Genomic DNA, 25612 nt, shown 5'->3' with positions numbered 1-25612 from the left:
CAGTTGACAGTTTACTCTATGGTATAATATGTAAAATCGCGTTCACGCATTGATTTTAATGAATCATAGAAAATAATTAGTAATTGTTACTGTTGTTACTATTATATTATAATACATATTTCCATTCAGTTATTAATTGGTTCAGAGTGTATGCTTTTTTTAATGTTTATATGGCATATTTTGCCTTGCTTGTGAAAAAAAAATGTAATGTATAATATTCTCGTGTCCCGATGTTTGAAGTTAAACTCCTCCGAAACGGCTGGACCAATTATCATGAAATTTTATTCTTAGAATCGGATAACATCTATTTTTCATAAGTAAGGCAGAGTAGGCGTTTTCCATATTCTTGAAACACACACAATATATAAAGATATCATATTTATTTATTTCTTAAATTGAATTATGTGGTAATAAATTCCCCAAAAATAATTTTAAAGTAGCTTCGCTAGTCCACACAGATACAGTATGACTTAAACAAAAAAATCTTATTTTATTTAAAGAACCACTTTATTTGATTAAAATTAGTTTACAAGATCTTTAAGGGCACCACCGACCACCCCATTTGTATTATCTCCAATACCGATTCCGGCAACCGTTTGCCTTCCAAGGTCAAGCTGAGCCACGTTGTTTGGATTATTCGGATTGAGAAGGTCCAGATTCACTAAGCCATCTCTTTGACCTCTTGAAGCACCATGAGATCCTCCCGTCGTGCCTCTGCCGCCATGACCATAATCAGAAGGGCATCTATTTTGAGTCGAAGTCACTACCAAAGCATTGACCAATTTCATTATCAATTCTTCAGGGTTAAACGGGGCAGGTTTTGGTTTTTCTTGTTCTTCCAGAATACGCGCCAAATTTAATAACGTTTTAATTTCTTCAATTGATGAAGGACATTGTTCTTGATGATTTCCAGATGGCATAGGACGATATGTTCCGAAACTCTCCGTGCTAGAAATCTGAAAGTAGTAATATAAGCTTATGAAATATTATGTTATAATGTTCAGGTGGAGTCGTTTCATTTATTAAAATATAAGTGTCTTTAAATTTGGGACACGATTTATAATCTTTATTGGAGCTACCAGCACCGATCACGTGATGGTATTACGAACTGTTTTTAAGCTGTCGATATTATCTGACAAAAAGACGGCGACGGCTGAGATTATAAAATAAATAAAATATAAAAAAATACAAGTTTATCCTTACAGCCATCATGGTGACGACGAGCAGACATACGAACATAGTGTCTACTGAATGACCCATTTTTGCTTTCAAACATAAAATAAAATGAAAAATCATTTCTTATATATGGGTTAAAAACATTATTTCGAAATCTTCCCATTGAAAGTAAAATGCTTATTTCGTTAAGGATTCCATGAAATTTCTTAATTATCTAGAGAAATTAAACACAAACAAAAATATGTCACGTAATTATTTACATTGTTCTATTAGTGTTACACAACATGTTTAATTACATTGAAGTTTTAGTGTATTTGTTTGTGATATTTTAAATAAAACATCATCATGTTCAGTTTGATACGATGACTCCAAATCCAAAGTCACAACCATGCTAGTGGTGTCGAAAAAAAACAAAGTCATAACCAAAGTGCAAATGACGTGACGTGACTTAAAACCATATCACATAGGTACATACCTACTCGTCACACTCGTGTAATTTCATCCAGTATTTTTTAATGTATTGAATTATGAATTGTTACATACCATTTCTATAATTTCAATATCCTTCCCTCGAAACGGAGGAGTAACTTCGTTGGGAGCAGTGGTATACGTCGCTGTAGGCATTGCTGATCTGATACGAGCACTGCAATATCTTTGAGCACAGCACACCTAAATACATAACAAAAATTAAATCTTCTAATACTTCATCCTCATCTTATCAACATTAACGTTAAACACATTTTGCGTGCAAAAAGCTTCTTTATAAAATAAAAGATTTTTTGAAACCCCCAGACAGATATAATACATATAAGGTACCTAGTCAAATTCCCTTGTCAACTATTATTAAAGATGATCATGATCTTGAATAACGTCTGATCAGGTCATGGTCTTTACTTATTATATGAGTAGGTAACAGGTAAATCTTGAATCTATCGGACATAAGGAAGATAATAATATATCCCTCATGGACAAGAAAAGAGCTGATGATCTGCAACGTTATTTCACTTAAATTTTTGCTACGAAAACATATTATCAACCCATTTCATGTAACAATTTATTTATTTGTATTACTTACATCGCTCACTCCAACGAAAACAAATAATATCAATAGACGGAACATTTTATTTAAAAAAAAATTTTGCAAACAGTATATAGGTACGTAAGTGTCCTTTTATATAGAAACTAGAAAGTTGATGAAATACTTAGAATATGAAATTACCTCATACTAATAGAATAATTCTACGACTAAACTCTATCTGTGACTCTATGTAGTATTATCACAGACCAATAATAATATACTACGGTATTATCATCGATTATTATTTAAACTTCGCGTTTTACAAGTCGTAAAACGCCCAACGATTCATATTTCAAGAAAGTGCAATCTGAATATTTATATAATAGGTAGGTACTATAAGAAAAATTAATTACAGCGAACGAACAAAGATTTGTTGTTTAAAACTTTAACGTAATGAACTTTAAATATTCACATAAGTTAAGGTGCCCACAAACTCTCAATGTGCAAAACAATATCCAAAGAAATCTCTAACCACGGCCTACGAGATTTACAGCTCAAATTATAATTATTGGTACGATAACAATAAACGCAGTGATCGCGTTGATGTAACATATTTCAATTAACATGGACACAAGTCCAAAGCAACGACGTCAAATAAACCCTCGAAACAAAGCCAATCTATTCTCTATCCTAACTTTTGGGTATGTTCATCAAAATTACATTTTTTAAGAGATTTATAATAAAACTATCCGTATCTTTTAGATGGACGTTAGAAACTTTTATGCTGGGATATAGTCGCGACATAAAAGAATCTGATTTGTACGCCCCTCTGCCTGAACATAGATCTGATGTTTTAGGTTAGTTAAAATGAAAGTTCAATTGATTAAAAACGTGTAATTTCTGATACAGCATTAGGCATGCCTATCTCGAATACATACGTGGTATCTTGAAAAAGAATCAATGCTAAACTTCTGCATTCCCCCATTGACCATTCTAATCATCGATGTACGTCATTTGTTTCTATTTCTTAGGCGATACACTACAAAAAGCATGGGAACAAGAGGTACATCAATGTAGAGAAAGGGAAGATAATAGAAAACCTAGATTAATAAAAGTTTTAATTAAGGTCTTTGGCGCTGAACTCATGTTATATGGATTAATATTAGCTGCGATGGAATTTGTTATAAGGTATTATCGCTGGTGACTATTATAGTTAGTAACTATCTAAATCATAAGAGAAACCAAAAAAGTAAGTCAGTCTTCTTCAGTTTAATAGGCTTTATATGTACCTATTTGTACAAAGCTAAAGGTGCGTTGATCACAAGGGTTTCGAATATCATTTAAGTACTATTTTTTAAACCTATTTTATAAGATTGCAGCAACCATTGTTTCTGGGCCTATTGCTGAGATACTACAGTCCCGCACAAGATCTTTTTAATACAACGTAAGTTTTCAACATTATCTTTTAACTTGATAATTATTTATTGATTATATTTACTTTAGAAAAATAGTTGGTCACTGGGTCAATGATAAAATGTGCTATTGTAGCATATAGTCACGTTTCGTTCTAGAGCCGACTCAGCGTATTTGTCACGTCTATACTCATATTATGATATGAGCAGTGGTGTGTCTTGGGGAGAAGCCGTATTCTTTGCATTTGGCGTAGTGTTCTGTAGCATGATGAACGTGATGGTGCAGCATCCCTTTATGATGGGAGTTATGCACTTGGGTATGAAAATGCGTGTGGGGATCTGCAGTCTCATTTATAGAAAGGTAGAAATTCAAATGAAATTGTCGTTAAGAATGCAACAATTGCTTGAATACACTTTACAAATGCTAATGTGCAATTTAATTGTTTGAAAACTGTATGATTATGGACTTGTAAAAAAGTGGGCAGCAAAAGTAGAGTCATGTCAATATATGCTATTTTTTATTAAACTAATGCGTATGGGACTCATGATATATTAGTATTTCAATAAATAATGCTTTTGAACTTCATATCTAAATTGCTTTAGTAGTTAAAACAATATAAGACATTTCTTTCAAACTAGAAAAATAAGAAGTGAACATTTTCAGGCATTAAAAGTTAGTCTCCAAGCTATGTCAGAAACCCGAGGGGGTCTCGTTGTAAACCTTTTGGCTAATGATGTCAATAGATTCGATACAGGACCCCTATTTGTTCACTATCTATGGATTGGACCACTAGAGACTATTGTAACGTTTCATTTTTTTTTCACTGAATTTTTATATTATTATTAATATTGAATGAAAACATAAAAGTCGGCTTATCTGGTTTCAGTTTATGACGATTTATCTTTATCGGGAAATTGGTATGTCAGCTGTGTATGGAGCTATCGTAGTTTTTGCTGTGGTCCCTTTTCAAAGTAAGAACTTCATTTAAATAACTCGCGATTGAAATGTTAGAAAGAAAATACAGTTAAAAGCGGAGTCGTATATGGATTAAAATTTAAAATGTAGTAATAATCCATCTCTCTACAATCCAGTTTTCCTGGGTACTCGAACTGCATACTATAGACGAAGTACTGCCATTAAATCCGATGAGAGAGTAAGGCTTATGGAGGAAATAGTAATCGGTATGGAAGTGATAAAAATGTATACTTGGGAACAACCTTTTAGAAAAATCATAGACGCAGTAAGACGGTAGGCATACGAGTTTTTTTTTTTTGTATGTAGAGTTAGCATGTAGAGTCGGTACCTACATACATATTCCTTACGATTATAAATATAATTTTAAACTATTACTTAGTTGTTTAAAAATATGTCAAAACCAATCAATTTATATTTACTACCTTTAATTTCCGATCCCTATTGATGCAATATATTTTCCTGTTTCAGCCGAGAAATTTACTTTATTAAAATGACGTCGTACATACGTGGTGTAATCATGTCTTTCATCATGTTCACGGCACGGTTCAGTATCTTTATAACCGTCTTGCTCTACGTGACTTACGTTAACAGAATTACTGTGGAAAATGTATTTTTCCTCACATGCTACTATAACATCATGAAACAAACGATGACACTCTTCTTCCCGCAAGCTGTTGGGCATGTAATTAATTTATTCATTGAAATAATTCTCAATTGAATTTAAGATGATCATCATTTTTTCATTTTTTTCTGCAACTGGTCTTAACATTTAAAAAATCCTGAATAACTTTCGTATTTAAAATTTTTAAATAAAAATGATCTCATAATATTATTACGTACGTACCTACATTGAATTAACTATACGTTAGCTAAATAAAAAGACACCCAAAATGATCGAAAACATGGAATGGGTTTGCAAGAAATACGGACTATATTCACGGAATCATTGTTAATTCAGGTTGCCGAAATGATAGTTGCTATACAAAGAATTAACGATTATCTATTGAGCGAAGAGTGTCGCTTTCCACCAAAAACCCAAACAATCGATTCAGCGAGGGCAGAGAGTAAGAAAAAGAACAAAAGACGTGTCACGATATCAAGTAATACCACTAATATTATTACTTTTTTTATGTCATTCAAAATAGCCTTGAATGCATTTAAGCATTTCTTTTTTATTAGTTGATCCTGTAAAACCTATAAGAAAACGTCCACAAAAGCCACAAAAAACTGAACCAAGTACATCAAAGGCAAGAGATAAACCAAAAGGTAAGTGTAACTAAAGTAAGTGAGGAAAACATTATAACTTTGTTATTTGTATAATTTCAAAATAATAAATTTCAAAAATGGGACATGCTGCGTTGCTTTTGTTTTTTAATTATTATTTTCACATGTTTTGGCGCCAACTTAACGTTATTTGTGAAGAGAATAAATTAAAAATTAGTCATTTTTTACTATGTCTGCTCAACGAGGTGCAATAATATCCTTATATGAGGCTGGTAAGCGGCAGTGCGCGATAGTGTGACTTCTCAGTATCAGTCGGCAGTTAGTTTCTTCTGCTATTAAACACTAAGATGAGCTTGGCCATCTTGGTGACTGTCTGGAAAGAGGCAGAAAAAGAACTGTAAAGACGCCTAGGCTTCGACATATCGCCAAACAAAGATAGACCCGCAATTCACAAGCCAAGGTAAGAAAAATGGCTCGAGATTTAGGTGTAAGTCATTCAACGTTACAACGAGTTGTTAAAAATGAGCTCAAGTCAACAGCATACAAGCTTCGAAAAGCGCAGCGGTTGGATGATAAAGATAAAAAAATACGCCTTGAAAGATGTCGCTTACTGAAAGCGCGCTCCGCTGGTGAAGCGTGGAAAAATATTTTTTTCACCGATGAAAAAAATTTTCAGATTGAACAGTCTCATAACCGCCAAAACGATAAAGTTTACTCTTCTAGTCGCCCTGGAGCCACAGCAATTATCCCCCATCGGAAAAGACCGGATTCAGTCATGGTTTGGCGTGGCATTTGCTCAACAGGCAAATTCCTCTCGTTTTCGTAAAAAAAGGTGTGAAAATGAATCAAGAAATATACCGACGCGATATTTTAGAGAGTGTAGTTCTTCCTTGGAGCCAGTAGCACTTCGGTGACCAACCGTGGACTTTTCAACATGACTCTGCTGCATCTCACAGGGCCTCAAATGTGCAGTAGTGATGTATGGACCATTTCCCAGAGTTCATAAGTTCCAAGGAATGGCCTCCATTTTCATCAGACCTTAATCGAATGGATTTCAGCGTATGGTCAATTCTAGAGGCGAAGGCCTGTGCAACATCACACAGAAGTGTAGACGCGCTGAAGGGAACACTTACTCGTGAGTGGGACAAAATATCTGAAGAGGAGGTACGGAAAATCGTCGAAAACTTCAGAAAACGTTTAAGTCTTTGTATATTTTGAAAATAAAAAGATATTTACATTAAAATAATACTGTATTTTTATTATTTAGTAGTCACCGTTATACTGTGTAAAAGAAAAATAAAATAAATCGTAAAATAAGTTGTCAACGTATTTCAGAGCCACCCTGTATTTAACAAACAGGCCCTGAAATATACTTGTTAATAAAATTATATTACTTACTTACAGACACAAACAAAGAAGAAATAGTGATCAAATTTGAAGAAGCTTATAGCCGTTGGATTAAATCATCAGAAATCGATGACGTCACAAACATAAATTTGAACGTAGGTGATGTTATTATAACTAGAGATAGTCGTTTATATTTTAATTCGTTAAAAGTACGAAATTGCAGATATATTCTGGAACATTAACGATAATAATTGGATCCGTTGGTGCGGGAAAATCCACTTTGTTACACATGATACTCAGCGAATTGCCTTGCTCGAGTGGTTTAGTGGAAGTTTCTGGGAGCGTAAGCTACGCATGTCAGAACCCATGGCTTTTTGTAGGTGAGTTACATGTCAATAACATAATTGTCCATCTCCGCTTTTGGATTTGCAAATAAAATGTAAAATATTAAAATTGTAATATAGGGTCGGTTCGTCAAAATATTTTGTTTGGACAACCATTTGAAAAAGCTCGTTACATGGAAGTTTGCAAAGTTTGTGCATTGGAAAGAGATATATCATTGTTCCCTCATGGTGACAAAACTATCGTCGGTGAAAGGGGAGTCTCATTAAGCGGTGGACAGAGGGCAAGGATTAATCTAGCAAGAGCCATTTATAAAGAGGTAAATATTGCAGCATTTACTTATTGGGCTATGTTATATTTATAAAAATCAGATGATCAGCAAAGTTTAATTATTTCAGGCTGATATTTACTTACTAGATGATCCGCTATCTGCCGTGGATACTCAAGTTGCTAGACACATTTTTGAAAATTGTATAAAAAGGTATGCAAAAACAGCCCATCTGTTGTGACCACTTAGGCACAGGAAATGAATAACAAAAGCGCTATCGTATCCTTACGAATTAAAATTGTAGATATTTGGAAAGGAAAACAGTCGTGTTAGTTACACATCAATTGCAATTCATAAAACATGCTGATCGTATAGTTATCATGGATAATGGTGGAGTTCTTGCAGAAGGAGAATTTAATGATCTGAATGTTAGTATATGGACAAGTGATTATATCTGAAAAACCAATTAATAATAAGAATGTGTCTTTTTTAAGGATCAAGAATTAGAAATTATTCAAATGATGCAAGACAAAGTTCGCGAAGTACGAGAAGATGAAAATATGACTTCTTCTGTGCAAAGCACTGCTAGCTTTTTGAGTACTAAGCGTTCTCATTGGTCTCACTGGTCTTTAATGTTCGATTCTGCAGTAAGTTAATTTCATTACCTACTGTATTTATTTGAGCAATGAAAACGTTAAAGCTTCCTTATTTAAAACATAAAAGGATTTAAATTATTTTTAATTATCACATTATGTAGGACCAAAAACCTGAAGTGGAAGAGCAGACCATCGGTCGTGTACAAGGGTCCATTTATAGAGAGTACTTCTTAGCGGATGTCGCGTTCCCATACTTCCTACTTGTTGCTTTTATGTTTATTTTGGCTCAGTTTTTCGCAAGTGCTAGCGATTATTGGATAAGTAAATGGTTCGTGGTTTATGGTCATTGTCTCAAAGATATAAAGCTAAATATTTAGATTACAATATAATAATTGTTTTAGGAGCAATGCTGAAGATCACCTAACAGGAGATGCAACAATGGACAATTTATTATGGTCGCAATACGGCCTAAGGCGAAGAGATTTTGTTACGATCTTTGGTATTATAACCGTAGCAACCGTTATTGTTGCACTTATACGAGCGTTTTTGTTCTTTTCCCTCTGCATGAAATCTTCAATTAAGTATGTCTTTTACAAAGTAAAATAATGATTTCAAACAGGCGAAGAGAAAATAATAATGGTTTTCTTCATTATCTTTGCAGGCTACACGACAAAATGTTCGAATGTATTTCACTCTCTCCGATGAGTTTCTTCCATTCAAATCCCTCGGGAAGAATTTTGAACCGTTTCAGTAAAGACATGGGTGCAGTAGATGAGCTATTGCCTCAAGCTATGCTTGATTGTTTTCAAGTGATAACATTTGAGTTTTTTGTAGATTTGATGAATTCATAAAGTTAAAATATTACCACTAATACTCAATTTCAGATATTATTAAACCTACTAGGAGTAATTTTCGTTATACTGGTAACAGAGATAACACTCTTAATACCAATAGCCACAACGTTAATAATATTTTATATCTTTCGCTTGATATACGTGCGAACAACTGGCGCAATTAAAAGGCTGGAAGGAATAAGTAAGTACATAGCTTAAAAATATAATAGTGTTAATAAGTTAAATATACTACTAAATACTACATACTTACCCAAAAATATGTCACAGCCCGAAGCCCAGTCTTTAGCCATGTTAACGCGACAGTTCTTGGTTTACCAACAATTCGTGCATTTGGTGCTGAGATGCTGCTAGCCCAAGAATTTGATCGCCATCAAGACTTGCACAGTTCTGCCTGGTATCTCTTCATCACCTGTAGTCGCGCATTTGGGTACTTTTTGGATCTGATTTGCCTGCTTTTCATTATCTGCGTCACATTTAGCTGTTTAATGAAAACCGGTAAGTTAGTCTATTAACGGCACATAATTTCAAAGTACATAATGCTTATTGTAATAAAAAATATACTTTTTAGATATAGAAGGAAGCATCGTTGGTCTAATTATAACTCAGTCGATATCACTGACTGGAATTTTTCAATGGGGAATGCGACAGTCTGCGGAGATGGAAAATCAGATGACAAGCGTAGAAAGAGTCGTAGAATACACTAGATTACCGAAGGAATCTACTTTGATGGGCGTAATAATCTCTTTTAATATTTATAATATTACTAGCTTTCCGCCCGCGGCTTCGCCCGCGTTTTCAGAGAAAACCCCGCATAGTTCCCTTTCCCGTGGGATTTCCGGGATAAAACCTATCCTATCTCTCAAGTTGGATCAAACTGCACATGGTGTGCGAATTTTATTATAATCGCTTAAGTGGTTTAGGAGTCCATTGAGGACAAACATTGTGACACGAGATTTATATATATTATTTTATATCATTCATTAGCAAAATGTCCAAAGAAGATACAGTATACTCACCATAATAAAATTCAGTCTCCAGATAAAGTACCACCGGAAGGCTGGCCAACAGAAGGTGCCATTTACTTCAATGATCTTAGTCTGAAATATAATCCCCAGGGATCACCGGTATTACATGGCCTGCAGTTCAATGTCTTGCCTCGAGAAAAGGTAAAATTTTTATAGATCAACTTAAATTTAAATTGAATTCAAGCAGATCTATTCCTATAAAAAGGAATGTGTCAAATGGTGTTGTAAAAATAAAAATTTAGTAATTAGTTACCTTTTCCGTATTCCTTACTAAACTTGTTTTACAGATAGGCATCGTTGGAAGGACTGGGGCAGGCAAATCCTCGATAATCCAAGCATTGTTTCGATTAGCCTATATTGAAGGCATTGTAACCATAGATGGAATCGACATATCTTCGATTAAATTGGAGTCTTTAAGGCAAAAAATATCCATTATACCACAGGTCAACATTTTCAATTAATTTTATACCATTTTTAGTATAACCCCATATATGTATGAGCCTTACTTTTAATATAAAATCTGTCCGAAGGAACCAGTGTTATTTAGTGGAACTTTACGGAAAAATCTGGATCCTTTTAACGAATATTCCGACGAGGCGTTACTTAGAGCTCTAAACGATGTGGAACTCATAACAGAAGATGATGTCGGTAAACATAGTTGAAATAAAACTTCTCTTTTAATTAATGTAGGCTAGAACATTTAAATCATTGAATACAGCAAAGCATTAGCATGTCAATAGCCTTAGTTAATAAATATTTAAGATCATCATACCACCATTGTCGCACGTGCCATTATAAATCTTACTTGATTTTTCTTACCAAGAATTAATTTATCAATCCACAGATGCCCTATACAAGCAAGTATCGGACTGTGGATCGAACTTTAGTGTTGGCGAACGACAGCTAGTATGCCTAGCTAGAGCTATAGTGAACAACGATAAGATACTGCTACTGGATGAAGCCACAGCCAACGTGGATGCACAAACTGATGCACTCATACAGACTGCTATTAGGGAACATTTCAAACTGTGCACTGTGCTCACTGTAGCACATCGCCTTAATACTGTAATTGATTCGGATAAAGTACGTAGCCAAAGAGCTCACATACGTATATTGAAATATATGATTCATGAGATTAGAAGTAGTGCAGTATGTTTAGTAAAACTTTTAAAAATCTCTCACGCGTCCTACTATAAAATACAGATTTAGTTACGCGCGAATAACGTGCGTAGGACGTGCGAAGGTTTAACTAGAGTAGTTTAGCTGTATTACGTAGGTATGGAGTCTATACTATTTTTTCCTAATAACTCGACCAATTTATCAATAATACCTAACTAATGATAAATGATCCCGTATGGCTGTATTACTATGATAGATATGATAATTACCGGCGTCGTTATCATAAGGTTTATTCTTCATTTGTTTTATATCAAATAGATTCTGGTATTGGACGCTGGTCGTTTGGTAGAATACGACCATCCATATGTCCTGCTACAGAACAGAAAAGGCTACTTTCGAAAGATGGTCGCTGAGACTGGACCAGCTATGTCGCAAGTTTTACATAAATTAGCGGCTGAGGTTATTAAAATTAAACTTTATGACAATAACAATTATATACTTATGATATAATATTTTAAGATATAATAATTCACAATGTCATTAACTGAAACGATACTTGATAAACATTAACGAAACATGGAACGATTATTATTTAATAGTTGTTTTCGTTTTCCAGAATTACAAATCAAGGGATCAAAATTAAAGATGAAACTTTTTAGAAACTATTTATTTAAAAAATTATAACTTTATAATAAATTAATTGCAGAATAAAGAGTCTTTTACTTCAGTGTACTAGTGGTTATACAATACTGAATTAATTACTATATTAAAATATTATGCGATATAAATAATATATTTTAAGTAACGTTAATTACACAGTCTCCATATTGCAATTCAGACAGGCCAATTGAAGTTCCATTCTTTTCTTAAATCCTTGAATCAAGCTGTCCATGCGTCTGCAAGAATAAATTAATTTTTTTAATAATATTATATTTATTATATTATTTTAATTTAAACTTGATCAAATGTAAATTTATTCGAAGATTACTAGAAAGCTTCAAAGATACTTACTTTTTATCTTCTTCATTATCCAGTGGAGGTAAACCGGCAAGCGATTCTATAAGATGACTCCTATAAATATAAATAAACCCTTTTATAATTAAATAAAATAATAATCAAAACATCAATTCACGAAACAAACTTGAAATACAAATATAAACATATTTTCTTATTTCTTCATCGGAAGTAAAATCTGTCTTTATTATAATCTTAATGTAAATGAGTAAACACAAACATCATCCAACCAACAACTATCTATACAAAAAAATAAAAATCAATGAAACCATCAATAATCAAATCTAATAATAACCGCGTCAGCATTTTCCATCAAATGGGACTGTACACATCAGCCTACAACTTACATAAAAAAATTAAATACAAAGAAGCCTTCCTCTTAAGATGCGTGCACTCGCGGCGCGCGAAAAATCGAACGCCCGACTGAGAAAAAAAAAAACTCACTCAGCCTTCCTCGTAAGATGGTCCGCGCACGCCAACCGCAGCAGCGCGCACTCGAGCCGCGCTCGGAAGGCGGTGGCGCGGCTGTGCGGCGGCGCGCAGGCCGCCAGCCGAGCTACCTCCTCGCACACCGTCTCGCATATGTCGCGCACGTAGCGGGACGCAGCCGCGCCGCAGATGCTGTCCACCTGGAACGTTTTTATTATAGAAATAAAAGAGAATGTGTGCCGAGCACACGTGTCAGAAGTGAAACTTCTCTGGCAAGAGTCAAAGTTAACAAAATCGTATAAAAGAGTGTGTTTGCAGAGCACACGTGTCAGAAGTGAAACTTCGTTGGTATGATTCAAAGATACCAAAATTGTCGCCTTACTCCATGACGCGACCTTGAAATTTCATTGACCAGTCAAGTACATAAATAAACAAAGTCGCTTGCACAAAATTTCGATGTGGGTTTTTAACAATATATTCTAAAATTACTCTTGTATGTATAAATGTAGTTAAAATATATTTAGCAAAAAATATAGTAAAGAAAATATCACTGTCACACACATAAACAACTTTGCCGTATAAAAATGCTTTCACTTTTATACAGGGTGTCCCAAAAAGTAGTGATGAACGGAAGCTGGGAGGTAGAGGACCTAGAGGGCTATCCGAATCACCCCCATGTATGTTATGCGATTTTTCGTATTTTCGGAGTTATGACGTTTTTTTCAATTTTTCGCCTATCGCCGAGTACGATGATATTTTCACTCATGGTGACGTCAATTATTGCGCTAGATGCTTGATTTTTTTTGTGTGCTAAGCTTAGAGGTAGGCCAATTCAGTATGGTAACATTTATTATCGTTAGATCTTCGAATGGAGTAAAAAAAAGAATTAAATGCCAAGAAAGGTAAAATTACCCAGTATGTCTACAACTTCAAGGACCCATAAAAAAATAAAATCACATAAAAAAAGTTTTCCATTTGGCTTTTAAAAACTTGCCCTATCTCTGATAGATAGCTTCCCTAAAAATTTCATTTTATTATTCAGAAGGCTTCAATCGAAAAATTGAAATCTAAGTGTGGTAAGTGCAAAAATTTTTTTAACGTGATGATCATTAAAACCAATAAATAGGTGTCTAATTACCAGAAATTTTTAAAATAACCCCGCTGTTGCCCAATGTAAGTGCGACATCACCATAAAAAGTTGTCTTTTAAATGTTTGAATGCCCTTTTATCATTTTTAATGGTTTCTTCTGCTACTATGAATTTCCGGGTTATTTCGTCCAAATTGTGGCATTCTCTCAAGTAGCCGAGGTCTTCTTAGTATCACCATTGAAACAAATCAATGGGGTTTAGGTCGAGGGACCGTGGAGGCCATGCTTTAAGGCAGGCGTCACCGGCGCATGCGCAGGCTGCAACGACCAATCCATCTTTCAGGGTATCTTTGCCCTTTAACCTGGCCTCCACGGTCCCCGGACATAAAACCTATTGATTTTTTCCGTGGGGATACTACAAAGACGAGAGACTGCCACAATTTGGACGAAATAACCCGGAAATTCATAGTAGCAAAAAAAACCATAAAAAATGATAAAAGGCATTCAGAAATTTAAAAGACAACTTTTTACGGTGATGTCGCGCTTGCATTGAGCAACAGGGGGGTCATTTTAAAAATTTCTGGTAATTTAACACCTTGTTATTGGTTTTAATTTGTTTTTATTATTCATCATGTTAATTCAATTTTTGCACTTACCACATTTAGATTTCAATTTTTCGATTGAAGCTTTCTGAATAATAAAATGAAATTTTCAGGGTAGCTACCTGATAGATAGAGCAAGTTTTTAAAAGCAAAACGGAAAACTTTTTTTATGTGATTTTATTTTTTTACGGGCCCTTGAAGTTGTGAACATACTGGATAATTTCATCTTTCTTGGCATTTAATTCTTTTTTTTATTCCATTCAAACATCTAACGATAGTAAATGTTACCATACTGAATTGGCCTATCTTTCAGCTTAGCAAACAATAAAAAATCAAGCATTTAGCGCAATAATTGACGTCGCCATGAGTGAAAATATCATCGTACTCGGCGATAGGTGAAAAATTGAAAAAAAAACGTCATAACTCCGAAAATACGAAAAATCGCATTACATACATGGGGGTGATTCGGATAGCCCTCTAGGTCCTTAACCTCCCAGCTTCCGTTCATCACTACTTTTTGGGACACCCTGTATTTATATAATATATTTTTTTTTTCTATTTAATTTAACTTTAAAAATATATCAATACATTCTGGAGTTTAATTAAATAACTGTAAATTGTAAAATAAAATAAATATGAATAATATTGTATGGTTATTCAATGTAATATTATATGCATAATGCACGTTCATAAAATTATGCACATTGCAGTTTGCAAATGCATAAACTTATACAACATGTTTACATTTAGATGTAATATACAGGGTGGAAGGTTAAGATGGGGCATGAAAGGCAGGTACCTTAACCGTTGTAGCTACATGAAAACGTTCTTAGGAGACTATCCTTAAATTCTTGAGAAATTTTAATCTGCATTCACAGATTTTTGAAAAAATGTACGGTCAGCAAAGAAATCGGCAGTTTTCAAAAAAAATTTTTTTGATGCCAATCGATCCAGTTTCTCATGGGGATCAAAACACTCTAAAAGACCAACTGAGGTATGAGTACTAGAAAAGTTAGAAATCGCGAAAAACTATATCCACACATTCACTAAGAAAATAAGTGATTCAACAAAAGATGCGCTAATAGAAAACTCCAAAGAGATTTTCAGGCTTCAAAAATTCGGCCTGTATATTTCTGTTTGCTTTTTTTCACAGTTGATTTTGTGGTAATTTTGAGATTAAAACCCGTTAAAATACAAAAATGGTGTAGCCTAAATATGAATTTACAAGAAGAAACAATCCGAATTAATACAGCTTGTAAAAGTAAATACGTTTTTATCAGTGATGTATTTCGAAACCTAGTTTTGTTATGGACGCCGAAGGCTATTTAATGTACCTAAATTATTTATAATGCTTGATACCTATTTGTATTATACATATATTCAATAATTATTTTAAACCAGAATTTACAATACTTGTATGTAGGTATACCTACTAAATTATTTTTAAAACGATAAATTAAATTAAATTAAAAAACACAAAATATGCAAAAATAAATTAAAATTATTATTATACGAGCATAGAACCTCTACCTTTTTGTTTTAGGAAGAAAAAGAAAATAGTTTGACAGGCTTAGTGCTTGACAAAGTGGAGACGCCACGTATCGATAAAAATACAATAATTATAATATCTATCTTTTTTTTCCCTAATATTTACGTAATTATGCACATAAATTTAAACAAGATTTTGACGTGACAACGTCTTATAAATTGGTTTGCCGGGTGACACTTCAAGAAACTGCGTTACGCTCCGCTCACGTTATGCGCTCACAATGAGAGCGAGTGAGAGGCACGCGTCCCTTCCACTCCACTTCCCTTCCACATGGTTAGCCCGCCTAAAAGCGAGAGAGACAGACATAAAAAGTCGTTGTCACGTAAAACTTTCGCCCGTATACCGACTTTACAGGCAACCATTTTTTTTTAAGGTTTCCATTTTTTTAGTTTTTCGTGCTCTTCTAGATTGCGTAAAAAATAGATGCGATCTTTAAACAGACTGGACTCCTAATAGGTACTATTTGTAGCTATCATTTTGGTAGAAAATATGTCAACATAATTTAAAACTCATACTGCCATATCTATAGAAATTAAAAAATAGTCTCTTTTGAACTTGTTGTCAGATACGGTATTTACAAATATATTTATTGAAAGGGCTACAAACAGAAACAATCGATATTTATTTAATGTGAAATGACATCACTTTAAACTTTTTTCTATACTATGTATCTTTGTCATTCAAAATCTGTGGATGTGTCACCCGCTACTATCGATCCCCCCCAATACCCTCGTAAACACGCTTGATGGGGGGGAGCCATTTCGAACATTTTGTATGAAGTTTCCTTACTGTATGTATCTGTATATAGTGCTTCCACCCTGTATATGCACTGTGCAACACTGCAGTGTGCAATTGTGCAGGAAGGATTATATCGTATTTATGAAGGCCTTAACGGCCTTTAAAAAATTGCCATATCGGACGGTATTTCACGTCCACATGGCGGGGTATTGGTAAAGTTTTCAACTAGCAATAATCGCACCTCGGATTAACCTCATTGGTTACGATATTGCCTCTGCGCAAAGTTAAATAAACATAAATAGCGCCAAAACTATATAGTTTTGACGAAAACGTTTCGATAGCGCGATGCAAATCGCCGTAAATTTGAACAACGCCATCTAGTGAAATAACAGAAAGACTTAAAATTATAAAAGTTACTTTCAAGTTTATCTATTCAACATTTTTTAACACACAAAATATATTAAAAAAATGTTATGTATAATTAATATCTATTAGTTCAAATAACAAGTTATTATGGTTATTTGAATTTGCCATTTTTAGTTGGAAAAATCAATGCGAATATATTTGATAATGTTTCGTCTCTTTCTTGAAGGCCATTTACATTTGTTAATTAATTTTATTTTTTCTTCGAACTATAAGATTACTACATTTTTCCAAAAACAAAGAATTTTATATAAAATTATTTTGAAAATCCGTCTACAAGTAGCAATGAAATCGGTGAGCAAACAAATATAATCGTACTTTGAAGTCGTTAAAAAACAAAATAATAATATTTTTTTTTTGTGTATTATTTTTTGATATTAATTTTTTTTTTACATTCTATATAAAAAAATATTTGAAAATTTTCATACAATTGTGTGCAAACTAAAGACCATTTAAGACTGCTACAAATTACTGCTCACAACATTTTATTATTGATTTATATTATTTTAAACTTATCCAAATACATATTTATACCTAAAAACATACATACCTCAGCATGCACAGCGATGAGGTTATTAATAATCTCGTACACATAAGGCCTGGCGTCATCTACCATAGCATCTGGGTCTATCTTATGCCTGCCCATATACATGCTGGGCTCAATGGTCCCCACTAGAGGATCTCCCTTTTGTTCTATGTACGTTTCCGCTATATTTGATTCGAGATCGCTTAGCGCGTCCTTCGTTGTTTGTAACGCTAGCGCCGGTTTTGGGAATTCATAGCTGAAAAAAATTGTGTTTTGCAATTTATGTGTGTGATAAAAATTCATGAAATCTCAACTAAAAATAGAAAATGAGATAAAATATCAATGCGTTACATAAATTTGGTAGTAGTGTATTTTTATTTCCCATTAAAATCACATTTGATTTTAAGTTGTTTAAAAATCGAAAAGCCAATTAAATATTTAACTACTGCAACTAACTGTAGCATGCAATTATAAAGTGCATATACGAAAAACAATGTCCACACTTAGAATGAAGTTTTAAAACATAATATTGTTCTAAACAAAATACACATACTTTTCAAACGAAGTCGCGATATTGGTCAATATAACTCTCCTAGTGTATTGTGCATTAGCGGACGCAATGAGCAGTCGCTGTTGCCACGAGCGAGTGCCACCTTCACCGCTTTCGTCCAACCGCTGGTCGAGCGCGACTGATAAACTTGTGTTGTTGAAATCCTACAAATTATGTGTTTATTAAATTAAAAAAGTATAGGTAATTTAAAAAAATTGAACGAAAAGGTGTAATAAGTTTGATTGAAGGTATTGAAAAAGAAACGAATTTGCATAATTACATGTAGTTGATATTAAACTATTCTTTTCAAAAGTAAGTTAATATATTATCTCAATAAGCACATTTACTGATACACTAGATCTATATGTACTCAAAATATTGTTCCGAACTAAAATTAAAGCAAAATGTTTAGTTATTAAATGTTTTACATTATAATTAATATATCGCACCCACAAACTACCGTTTGTTTGTTTTTTGTTCATGCGATTAACCAATTTGGTGGTTCGCTTGATGGTAAGTGATCACCACGGCCCATTTGCAAATGCTTGGCCCGCTTTTAAGAGATGCGGTAACAAAAAAACTAAATAAAAATGACCTCATCATCATGCTGCAGCGCCAGGTTGTGCAGCACCGCGACGTACGCGAGCAGTATCTGCTGCGTGTGCTTGTGCAGCGCGGCGAGCGGCTCCCCGCCCTCCGCCAGCAGCGCGCTCTCGCGCCGCCCGCCCACTGACACGCACTTGTGGATCGATGAGAGGGCGTCGTTCATGTACGTTTCTAGAAGATTCGGCTGGAATCGAACGTAAATCGAATGTTGTATGTGGAAAACATTGAGATATGGAGACGACACCGCCTACATCACTTATGTTCCGCTCAACATATGGCGTAACTGCACGCTCATTTTTTATTTGTTTTAAAGTGAAACGCATCAAATATGACTTCGTGTGTGTTACAATATTGCACAAATAATACAAATAATACGGAAAAGTGCAAAGGAATAACTTTCATCGATAAGTACCTAACAAGATAATAATTTTTAAAACTTAGTTAGAGCAAAAAAATGGCGCACAGATTTTGTTCGTGGTGTCTCCTCCATACGTAGTAATATTATCTCAATGGTAGAAAGTGAAACTTTGCATTGTAAATTCGCACTGTTAAACCTCAGGCCGGTTGCAGAGCGTCACCGACCATGAGTGCGTACGTCAGTCGCGCTTGTCATATGTATGGAAATTCATAAAACCGTTCATAGCTAGACCGAACATACGCACGCGTATTGTTACGAATTAGTTAGTCATATTATTATTATTATCATACACATTGTTGATGCGTATCGTCAGGACCGATGGTACGCACTGACGGTCGGTGAAGCTCTGCAACCGGCCATAAACTAACGCAGGTGCGCTCGTTATTCAGAATAATATTCATTAACCGGTTAAATTTTGAAAAAACGAACATATAAATCAGAAAATTCTGAATAGAGACTTCAATAGAGAACCTAGTGTGCTATTTTTTGTACATGTTATTTATTCAAATAAGTATTACCGTACATTTTACATTTCCCCAAAAAACTGCCTATAATATTAATTATTCAATTATATTAATGATAATTGCAAACAATTCAAGTAGCATAAAATTTTTATAAAACACCAATAATTGTAAGGAAAAAAATTATATAATTTTATTACTTACAAGATTAGTGATAGCACCATAATCAGAAAACTCTTCAATCTTCCAAGTTTCTTTATCAGCGAGTCCTTTCACTCGCTTGTGCGCTCGTTGCAAAAATACAGTCATGCCGTGGACACGATAATCGAATATGACTTTCTCCACAATACTTAACGGCTGGAAAATAACGATAAAATACAGATATAATAACACTTTGATTTCTACTTTTTCTAATGTAATAATTAATATCATGTTTCTATAGCCATAACTACAATTGCAATCGATAAGGAACAATACAAAGATTGTATTAACAATAATAAACACAAAAAGGGCTATCTAATTGGATGCAGACGTTATGTGTTCAACATTTTTGGCCAATACATGTTTATTTTAGCTACATGCGTGTTACGCATGTGTAAATACTAAATGTATACCTGTGAAGGCAGATCCAATTTCAACAAGGACTCGTACGCATCCCGCAAGTTGCGCAGGTTGGCGCCGAGCCGCGAGCGCAGCGCGTCCGCGGGCAGCGCCGCGCCGCCGCCCGCCAGCAGGCACAAGCGCATGTGCTCAGAGAACACCTCCACCGCGGCTATTATCATCTCCTGTACATTATTATTATAATTAGAGCTAGCGCGCAAGAGCAACTTTTGTCTCGCATCAACTCTATAGGAAGTTGCGTCGCTACGTGCGCGCACTTTCTTACTAGCCCATAGAGTTGATGGGAGAGACACAAGTGATAACTGCGTTTAAAACAACCGACTTCAAACTTGCACTTGCAACATTTAACAAATACAGACAAAAATGCTCATAAAATAAAAACTATTGGGCCTTTCCGAATATAATGGGACCAATTCGACACCATCCCGCATCGAACAAAAAAAGAATCACGTAAATCGGTTCAGAAACCTTGGAGTAATCGGTGTACATACATAAAAAAAAAAACATACCGGCCGAATTGATAACCTCCTCCTTTTTTTTGAAGTCGGTTAAAAATAGTTGCGGAGACAAAAGTTGCTCTTGCGCGCTAGCTCTTACATGATGTGATGTAATTGACTATTTTATTTTTCCATGTCATTTTTTTGTCAATATGTATTTTATTCGTTTTAAAAATTACACACACATGAGTTTGATATGCAATCATAATGTACGCTAAACCAGAATGGAAGCAGATTTTAGATTTTTTTAAGCTATTGCATAGTTTCTATCGCGGGCCTTGAGCGCGGGGACCGAATCGAGAAATTTCGTAACGAAAAAACCTCACGCTCCCCACTCCGACGGGCGGAGGTGTGGCTTGAAGGCATAGCATGCAATAAGCTTTACCGCGGCAGTCCCCGAGTGCCACACGTCGTTTTTTTTAATTGAAATACTCTTCTATATCACATTGGTGGGAAAAGTCATGTTTTGATATTAAAATGTGGTAGTAGAAGTATGCCATTTTTATGACGAAAATGAAAATTGATAGAGGCTGGACATCTGGAGCGCGATATATCAATAATACCTAATAAAAACATTATATTTTGTTCTCAGTAACTTGTAAAGAATCACGCTATTTTTGTATTTATAGTCGAGCCAATTTAATAGGCAACATTTGACGTCTATCAATTTTATCTTCGAAGAGAGGTAACCTGCTTAAAAACATCGATTAAAGTGTATTAATCGATACGGATTTGAAACATTTATCAATCGAATTTATTAATTTATGATGATTTTTATTCACAAGTAATCAATGCATTCGATTCTAGATGTCAGATTTCGATTTTTAGAGTAACGTCTCTAGTATTTAAAAAGAAAAAGGTTTATTGACACAAAATTGTAGCGACGTCAGTTCTTCAATTCAGAAATTGTTTATTATGTTTAGGATGGTTTATCAGTAAAATGAAATCTTAAAATTACTTGTATCGGTCATTATTATTATAAATATGTAATCGTAATTGAAAAAAGTTAAGCAAATGTGCAGTTCTAACAAAACGAAATATCATGTTATTCTATGTCGTCGTTACTAGGTTACGTTGTTGAATTTTGTTGAACTGTCAAATGTTGCCTATTAAAATGGCTCTACTATAATTTTCCTTAACCTAACCTTAAGGTCCGCCTGGCGCTGCGGGTCGGCGGGGCAGCCGGCGAGCTCGCCCGCGAAGTAGCGCCTCGCGAGCGGCCACAGCGCGTGCAGCTCGCCGGCCAGCGCGCCGCACGCGCACGCGCACCAGTTCGCGCGCAACAGGCTCCAGCTGCCCTCGTTCTCTTCGCGGGCTTTGCGTTTACCTGTGCTCGACAATTTTATAATGTCACTGGTTGATACCGATTTTGTTTATCAGAATATAAGTTTATTTTTCATTTAAAAAAATATTTACTAACTAGCTTTTCGCCCGCGTCTTCGCCCGCGTTTTCAAAGGAAAACCCGCATAGTTCCCGTTCCCGTGGGATTACTGGAATAAAACCTATCCTATGTGTTAATCAAAGTTACCCTCTATATGTATGCTGAATTTCATTATAATCGGTTCAGTAGTTTATGCGTGAAAACCACACATACATACATACAAACCTTTCCTCTTTATAATATTAGTATTTACTAATAAATAACAATTTAATACAAACAAAAATAAAATATCTACATGGCGTTTGAAATGTGCATGTTAAAAAGTTACCTTTTTCACTTATCTCTTGATCTTCCTTCTGTTTAAAATGGTCTTTCACTTTGTTCATAAGACTCATGAGGTAATCTTTTCGTGTTGTGATTGCAATCCACGCTGCATCACCATCCCAATTTAAACTTATTAACAATCTAAAAAATACATTTAAAATTTCGTTCATTACATTCACAATATTTTTTTATTGTTTCCGAGTTTTAATTTTTTTTTAGTTTTGCAGCATACCTTATGTATTTTGTTTGTTCTTGGACATTACATGGCATTGTTTTCATGCGGGCAAACAAATTTTCTTTCAAATCTTCAATCTTTTTATCGATTTCATCTAAGATTTTTTGAAAAAGCTAAAAAAAAATAACTGCATAAGTACAATAATATACCTTCATACCTATTCAAACTAATATTTTACAAAAATTCTATAAACATACAGAATTCTATAATTATCTCACCTTTACATCCGTATTGCCAAAAAAGTTCTTAACTCGCGTATAGTCGTTAACAACTAAATCGTATTCCTTTTTTCGAATATTCCTATCAATTGATGCTGGTAGTTGGAATAAAAACTTGTGCCTCGTCAGAAGCGATAGCGCCTCTCGCGTCTTATCGGCGTTCTCTTTTCGGGATAATATTTCGGAGAAAAGTGAGTCCGCTAATGTTATTGATTCTGAAAATCGCATATAAAAATATTTTATAGAAAATAAAAATAGGAAGAAAATATATTTTTTTTAAAAGCAGGGTTAGCAAAATTATTGTTAACTTAAAAAAATTTACAACCTTCAATGGCTGCCTGTAAGCTGGGCAGTGGTTCTTTGCCATTCTTTCTTTGATCCTCTTCATACATGTTCTTTAGAAGAACAAGACGATCCAGTTGATCCATTACAGCCCCAGTATTCGCTTTCAGAAAACTAAGCTGGCCTTCCTTTTGACCTTCCACCTAAAAAAGTATGTAAATATTTTGTATATTTTAGGATATTTTTCTCTTAACGAAGTTGAAAAAATTTTTTAGAGAATATGTACATACTTTTCTCTGTAGAAACACCATTCCTGCCTTCAAGTCTTCAAATGAAGTATTGCTATGATGTTCCAGCAAGTACCAGCCAGGTTGAAAGTTTTCTTCAGACAGCTTGCCAGAACTTAAAATGTTCATAACAATAGAAGTTATTAATTGGATTGAACACTAGAATAAAAACCCACTTAAATTTAGGCTCATATTCAGTCCATTACACAGCCATTAAGTCCATTAATAATATTTATTTATATAATATTTTTACACTACAATGTCTTCATATAGCCTTGAACTCAACTTACTTTGTATTGAAGCCGAGTGTAGGCAACATATTATATAAATGTTATGTCTAGACTTTAAAACTTAGGTGTTATAATATTGTACTAAAAATTATTTGATAAGACATAATATAATATATAGACCATTTCATATTTCTTTATGATCTACATCATCTCAATAAGTTGGTCGTGATTTCAATATAAATAATCTTCTAATATTATAATAAAAAGATTATAGTATCCTTTTTTTTTTCTTTTTTTTTTATAGTATCCTTACCCATCTGGAAACAGTTCATTAAGCTCTTCTTCAGGAAACTTGCAATCATCTCCCTCAGTAGCGAGCCCCAATGGGTCAGGTGGGGTATACGCCGTGGGGGACATGGGCCGTCTCCCCCACGGTAGTGCTGGAGGGGCAGCTTCCTCCACCCATACTGCACTCTCCTTTACTGGGCCTATTGACTCATGGTAACCTAAAAATGAATGCATTATTAGTACAGATATTAATTGTATAAATAAATAGTGATTTTACCCTATTTACATTTGCAAAAAATTTTAATCTATCTTAACAGGAAAAGAAGTTACTTTTTAACAATTATTAGATTTTTTATATAGAGTACTTACAGTCAGGGAAATGTTTAAATACTAGACAAGGCAAGACAAATGAGTAAATGACAAAACATACCTCTAAACTGAACAGTAGAAGTACCCTCCCCTCCAGATCTTGTAGTGACAATAATATCTCCTCTTCCTTTGCAAGGCCCAGATCTTGCTACTATCTTATTTCGACTTTTCCATTCAGCAGATAGCAAGCAATCACATCCACATATTTTCAGACCTAGAAGATATTTCCTACCAGATTATTGAACTTGTAATCATAGCCTGATACTTATTTTTTAAGCTATTGCATAGCTTCTATCGCGGGCCTTGAGCGCGGGGACCGAATCGAGAAATTCCGTAACGAAAAAACCTCACGCTCCCCACTCCGACGGGCTCGGAGGTGTGGCTTGAAGGCATGCTATGCAATAGCTTTACCGCGGCAGTCTCGAGTGCAACACATCTTTTTTATATTTATTTGTTTGTTTACGAAATTTATCCAGTTTTCTCATAGATATCACAAATGATAGGATTTGGGCACTATATTAATATACTATTACAATTTAATTCATAATGTACCTATTAAGTCAGTTACGCTTGTTCCTAGAAATTCGCCTCTTATAGTTACTCTGGTACCAGGAGGCCCTTCTTTAGGTGATATACCAGTTACCACTGGAGGCGGACCCATCACTACTAGGAATTTACAGACAAAAATTAGATGCAAAATGTAGTCAAACACAAGTACGGATAATATTTTTTTAACACTGAAATTAGCTTTTTGGTTTATTTACCAGATTGGCAAATATATATTAAAAGAATTAAGTAAACTTAAATTTTAATTTGAATTATTTTTAATCAACATTTTACACGAAATCACAATTATATGGATTTGTTATCAAATATGATCAAATATGATACTTGACAGATGACAATAAACTTGACAGTTGACGGTTAGCTATTTTTTTATTACATAAATTACTAAAATAATATAAATTCCGTTCGTACTTTAGATTATGATAATTATTGATATTCTGAAGGCGTTTTCAGCAACAGTAAGAATTTTAAGCGCTATTTAGGTAATGTCTCGTAATGTTGTGCACAAAATTCATTCAATCTATGCACGTTTATAATCTTTAAACTGGTTT

General features: G+C 34.3%; 3 protein-coding genes and 1 non-coding gene across 9 annotated transcripts; 1 reads left to right on the top strand and 3 right to left on the bottom strand.

Annotated features, from left to right (window-relative positions):
- Positions 1 to 363: 363 nt before the first annotated feature.
- Positions 364 to 9570, bottom strand: LOC123705649. 4 transcript variants are annotated; one of them, XM_045654541.1, is made up of 3 exons: positions 9464 to 9570; positions 1720 to 1845; positions 364 to 956 (listed from the first exon to the last, which is right to left on the bottom strand). In XM_045654541.1, the coding sequence occupies exons 2-3, from the start codon at positions 1798 to 1800 to the stop codon at positions 522 to 524; spliced, it is 516 nt and encodes a 171-aa protein (XP_045510497.1). In that variant the 5' UTR covers positions 1801 to 1845; positions 9464 to 9570; the 3' UTR covers positions 364 to 521. The 4 variants fall into 4 exon arrangements, with proteins under 4 accessions (XP_045510497.1, XP_045510498.1, XP_045510495.1 ...); XM_045654542.1 differs by lacking the exon at positions 9464 to 9570 and adding an exon at positions 2396 to 2457; XM_045654539.1 differs by lacking the exon at positions 9464 to 9570 and adding an exon at positions 2252 to 2316.
- LOC123705645 (probable multidrug resistance-associated protein lethal(2)03659) lies at positions 2318 to 12069 on the top strand. 3 transcript variants are annotated; one of them, XM_045654535.1, is made up of 29 exons: positions 2669 to 2895; positions 2957 to 3051; positions 3226 to 3382; positions 3567 to 3638; positions 3766 to 3967; positions 4271 to 4408; positions 4494 to 4578; positions 4699 to 4855; positions 5051 to 5264; positions 5541 to 5682; positions 5762 to 5848; positions 7211 to 7308; positions 7377 to 7533; positions 7618 to 7814; positions 7894 to 7976; positions 8068 to 8191; positions 8258 to 8410; positions 8521 to 8687; positions 8761 to 8940; positions 9021 to 9168; positions 9244 to 9394; positions 9481 to 9708; positions 9782 to 9945; positions 10245 to 10379; positions 10526 to 10681; positions 10769 to 10886; positions 11083 to 11321; positions 11676 to 11816; positions 11974 to 12069. In XM_045654535.1, the coding sequence occupies exons 1-29, from the start codon at positions 2819 to 2821 to the stop codon at positions 11998 to 12000; spliced, it is 4092 nt and encodes a 1363-aa protein (XP_045510491.1). In that variant the 5' UTR covers positions 2669 to 2818; the 3' UTR covers positions 12001 to 12069. The 3 variants fall into 3 exon arrangements, with proteins under 3 accessions (XP_045510492.1, XP_045510491.1, XP_045510490.1); XM_045654536.1 differs by lacking the exons at positions 2669 to 2895; positions 11974 to 12069 and adding an exon at positions 2318 to 2331 and having other exon boundaries at positions 11676 to 11927; XM_045654534.1 differs by lacking the exon at positions 11974 to 12069 and having other exon boundaries at positions 11676 to 11927.
- On the bottom strand, positions 12009 to 25365 carry LOC123705646 (exocyst complex component 2). The gene is made up of 17 exons (XM_045654537.1): positions 25047 to 25365; positions 24556 to 24708; positions 24151 to 24343; positions 23611 to 23722; positions 23364 to 23523; positions 23039 to 23253; positions 22818 to 22933; positions 22590 to 22726; positions 22025 to 22206; positions 20376 to 20546; positions 19966 to 20118; positions 18872 to 19066; positions 18280 to 18440; positions 17751 to 17982; positions 12816 to 13000; positions 12369 to 12428; positions 12009 to 12253 (listed from the first exon to the last, which is right to left on the bottom strand). The coding sequence occupies exons 1-17, from the start codon at positions 25153 to 25155 to the stop codon at positions 12169 to 12171; spliced, it is 2619 nt and encodes an 872-aa protein (XP_045510493.1). The 5' UTR covers positions 25156 to 25365; the 3' UTR covers positions 12009 to 12168.
- On the bottom strand, positions 16925 to 17063 carry LOC123705755. Its single transcript, XR_006753335.1, has one exon. It is a non-coding gene; the product is annotated as a U4 spliceosomal RNA (small nuclear RNA).
- Positions 25366 to 25612: the final 247 nt, after the last annotated feature.

This window comes from Colias croceus, chromosome 2 (genome assembly GCF_905220415.1).
Source record: "Colias croceus chromosome 2, ilColCroc2.1".
NCBI classification, from domain to species: Eukaryota; Metazoa; Arthropoda; class Insecta; order Lepidoptera; family Pieridae; genus Colias; species Colias croceus.
Note: the sequence above shows the minus strand (reverse complement) of the source record. Positions and strands in the feature narration are given on the sequence as shown.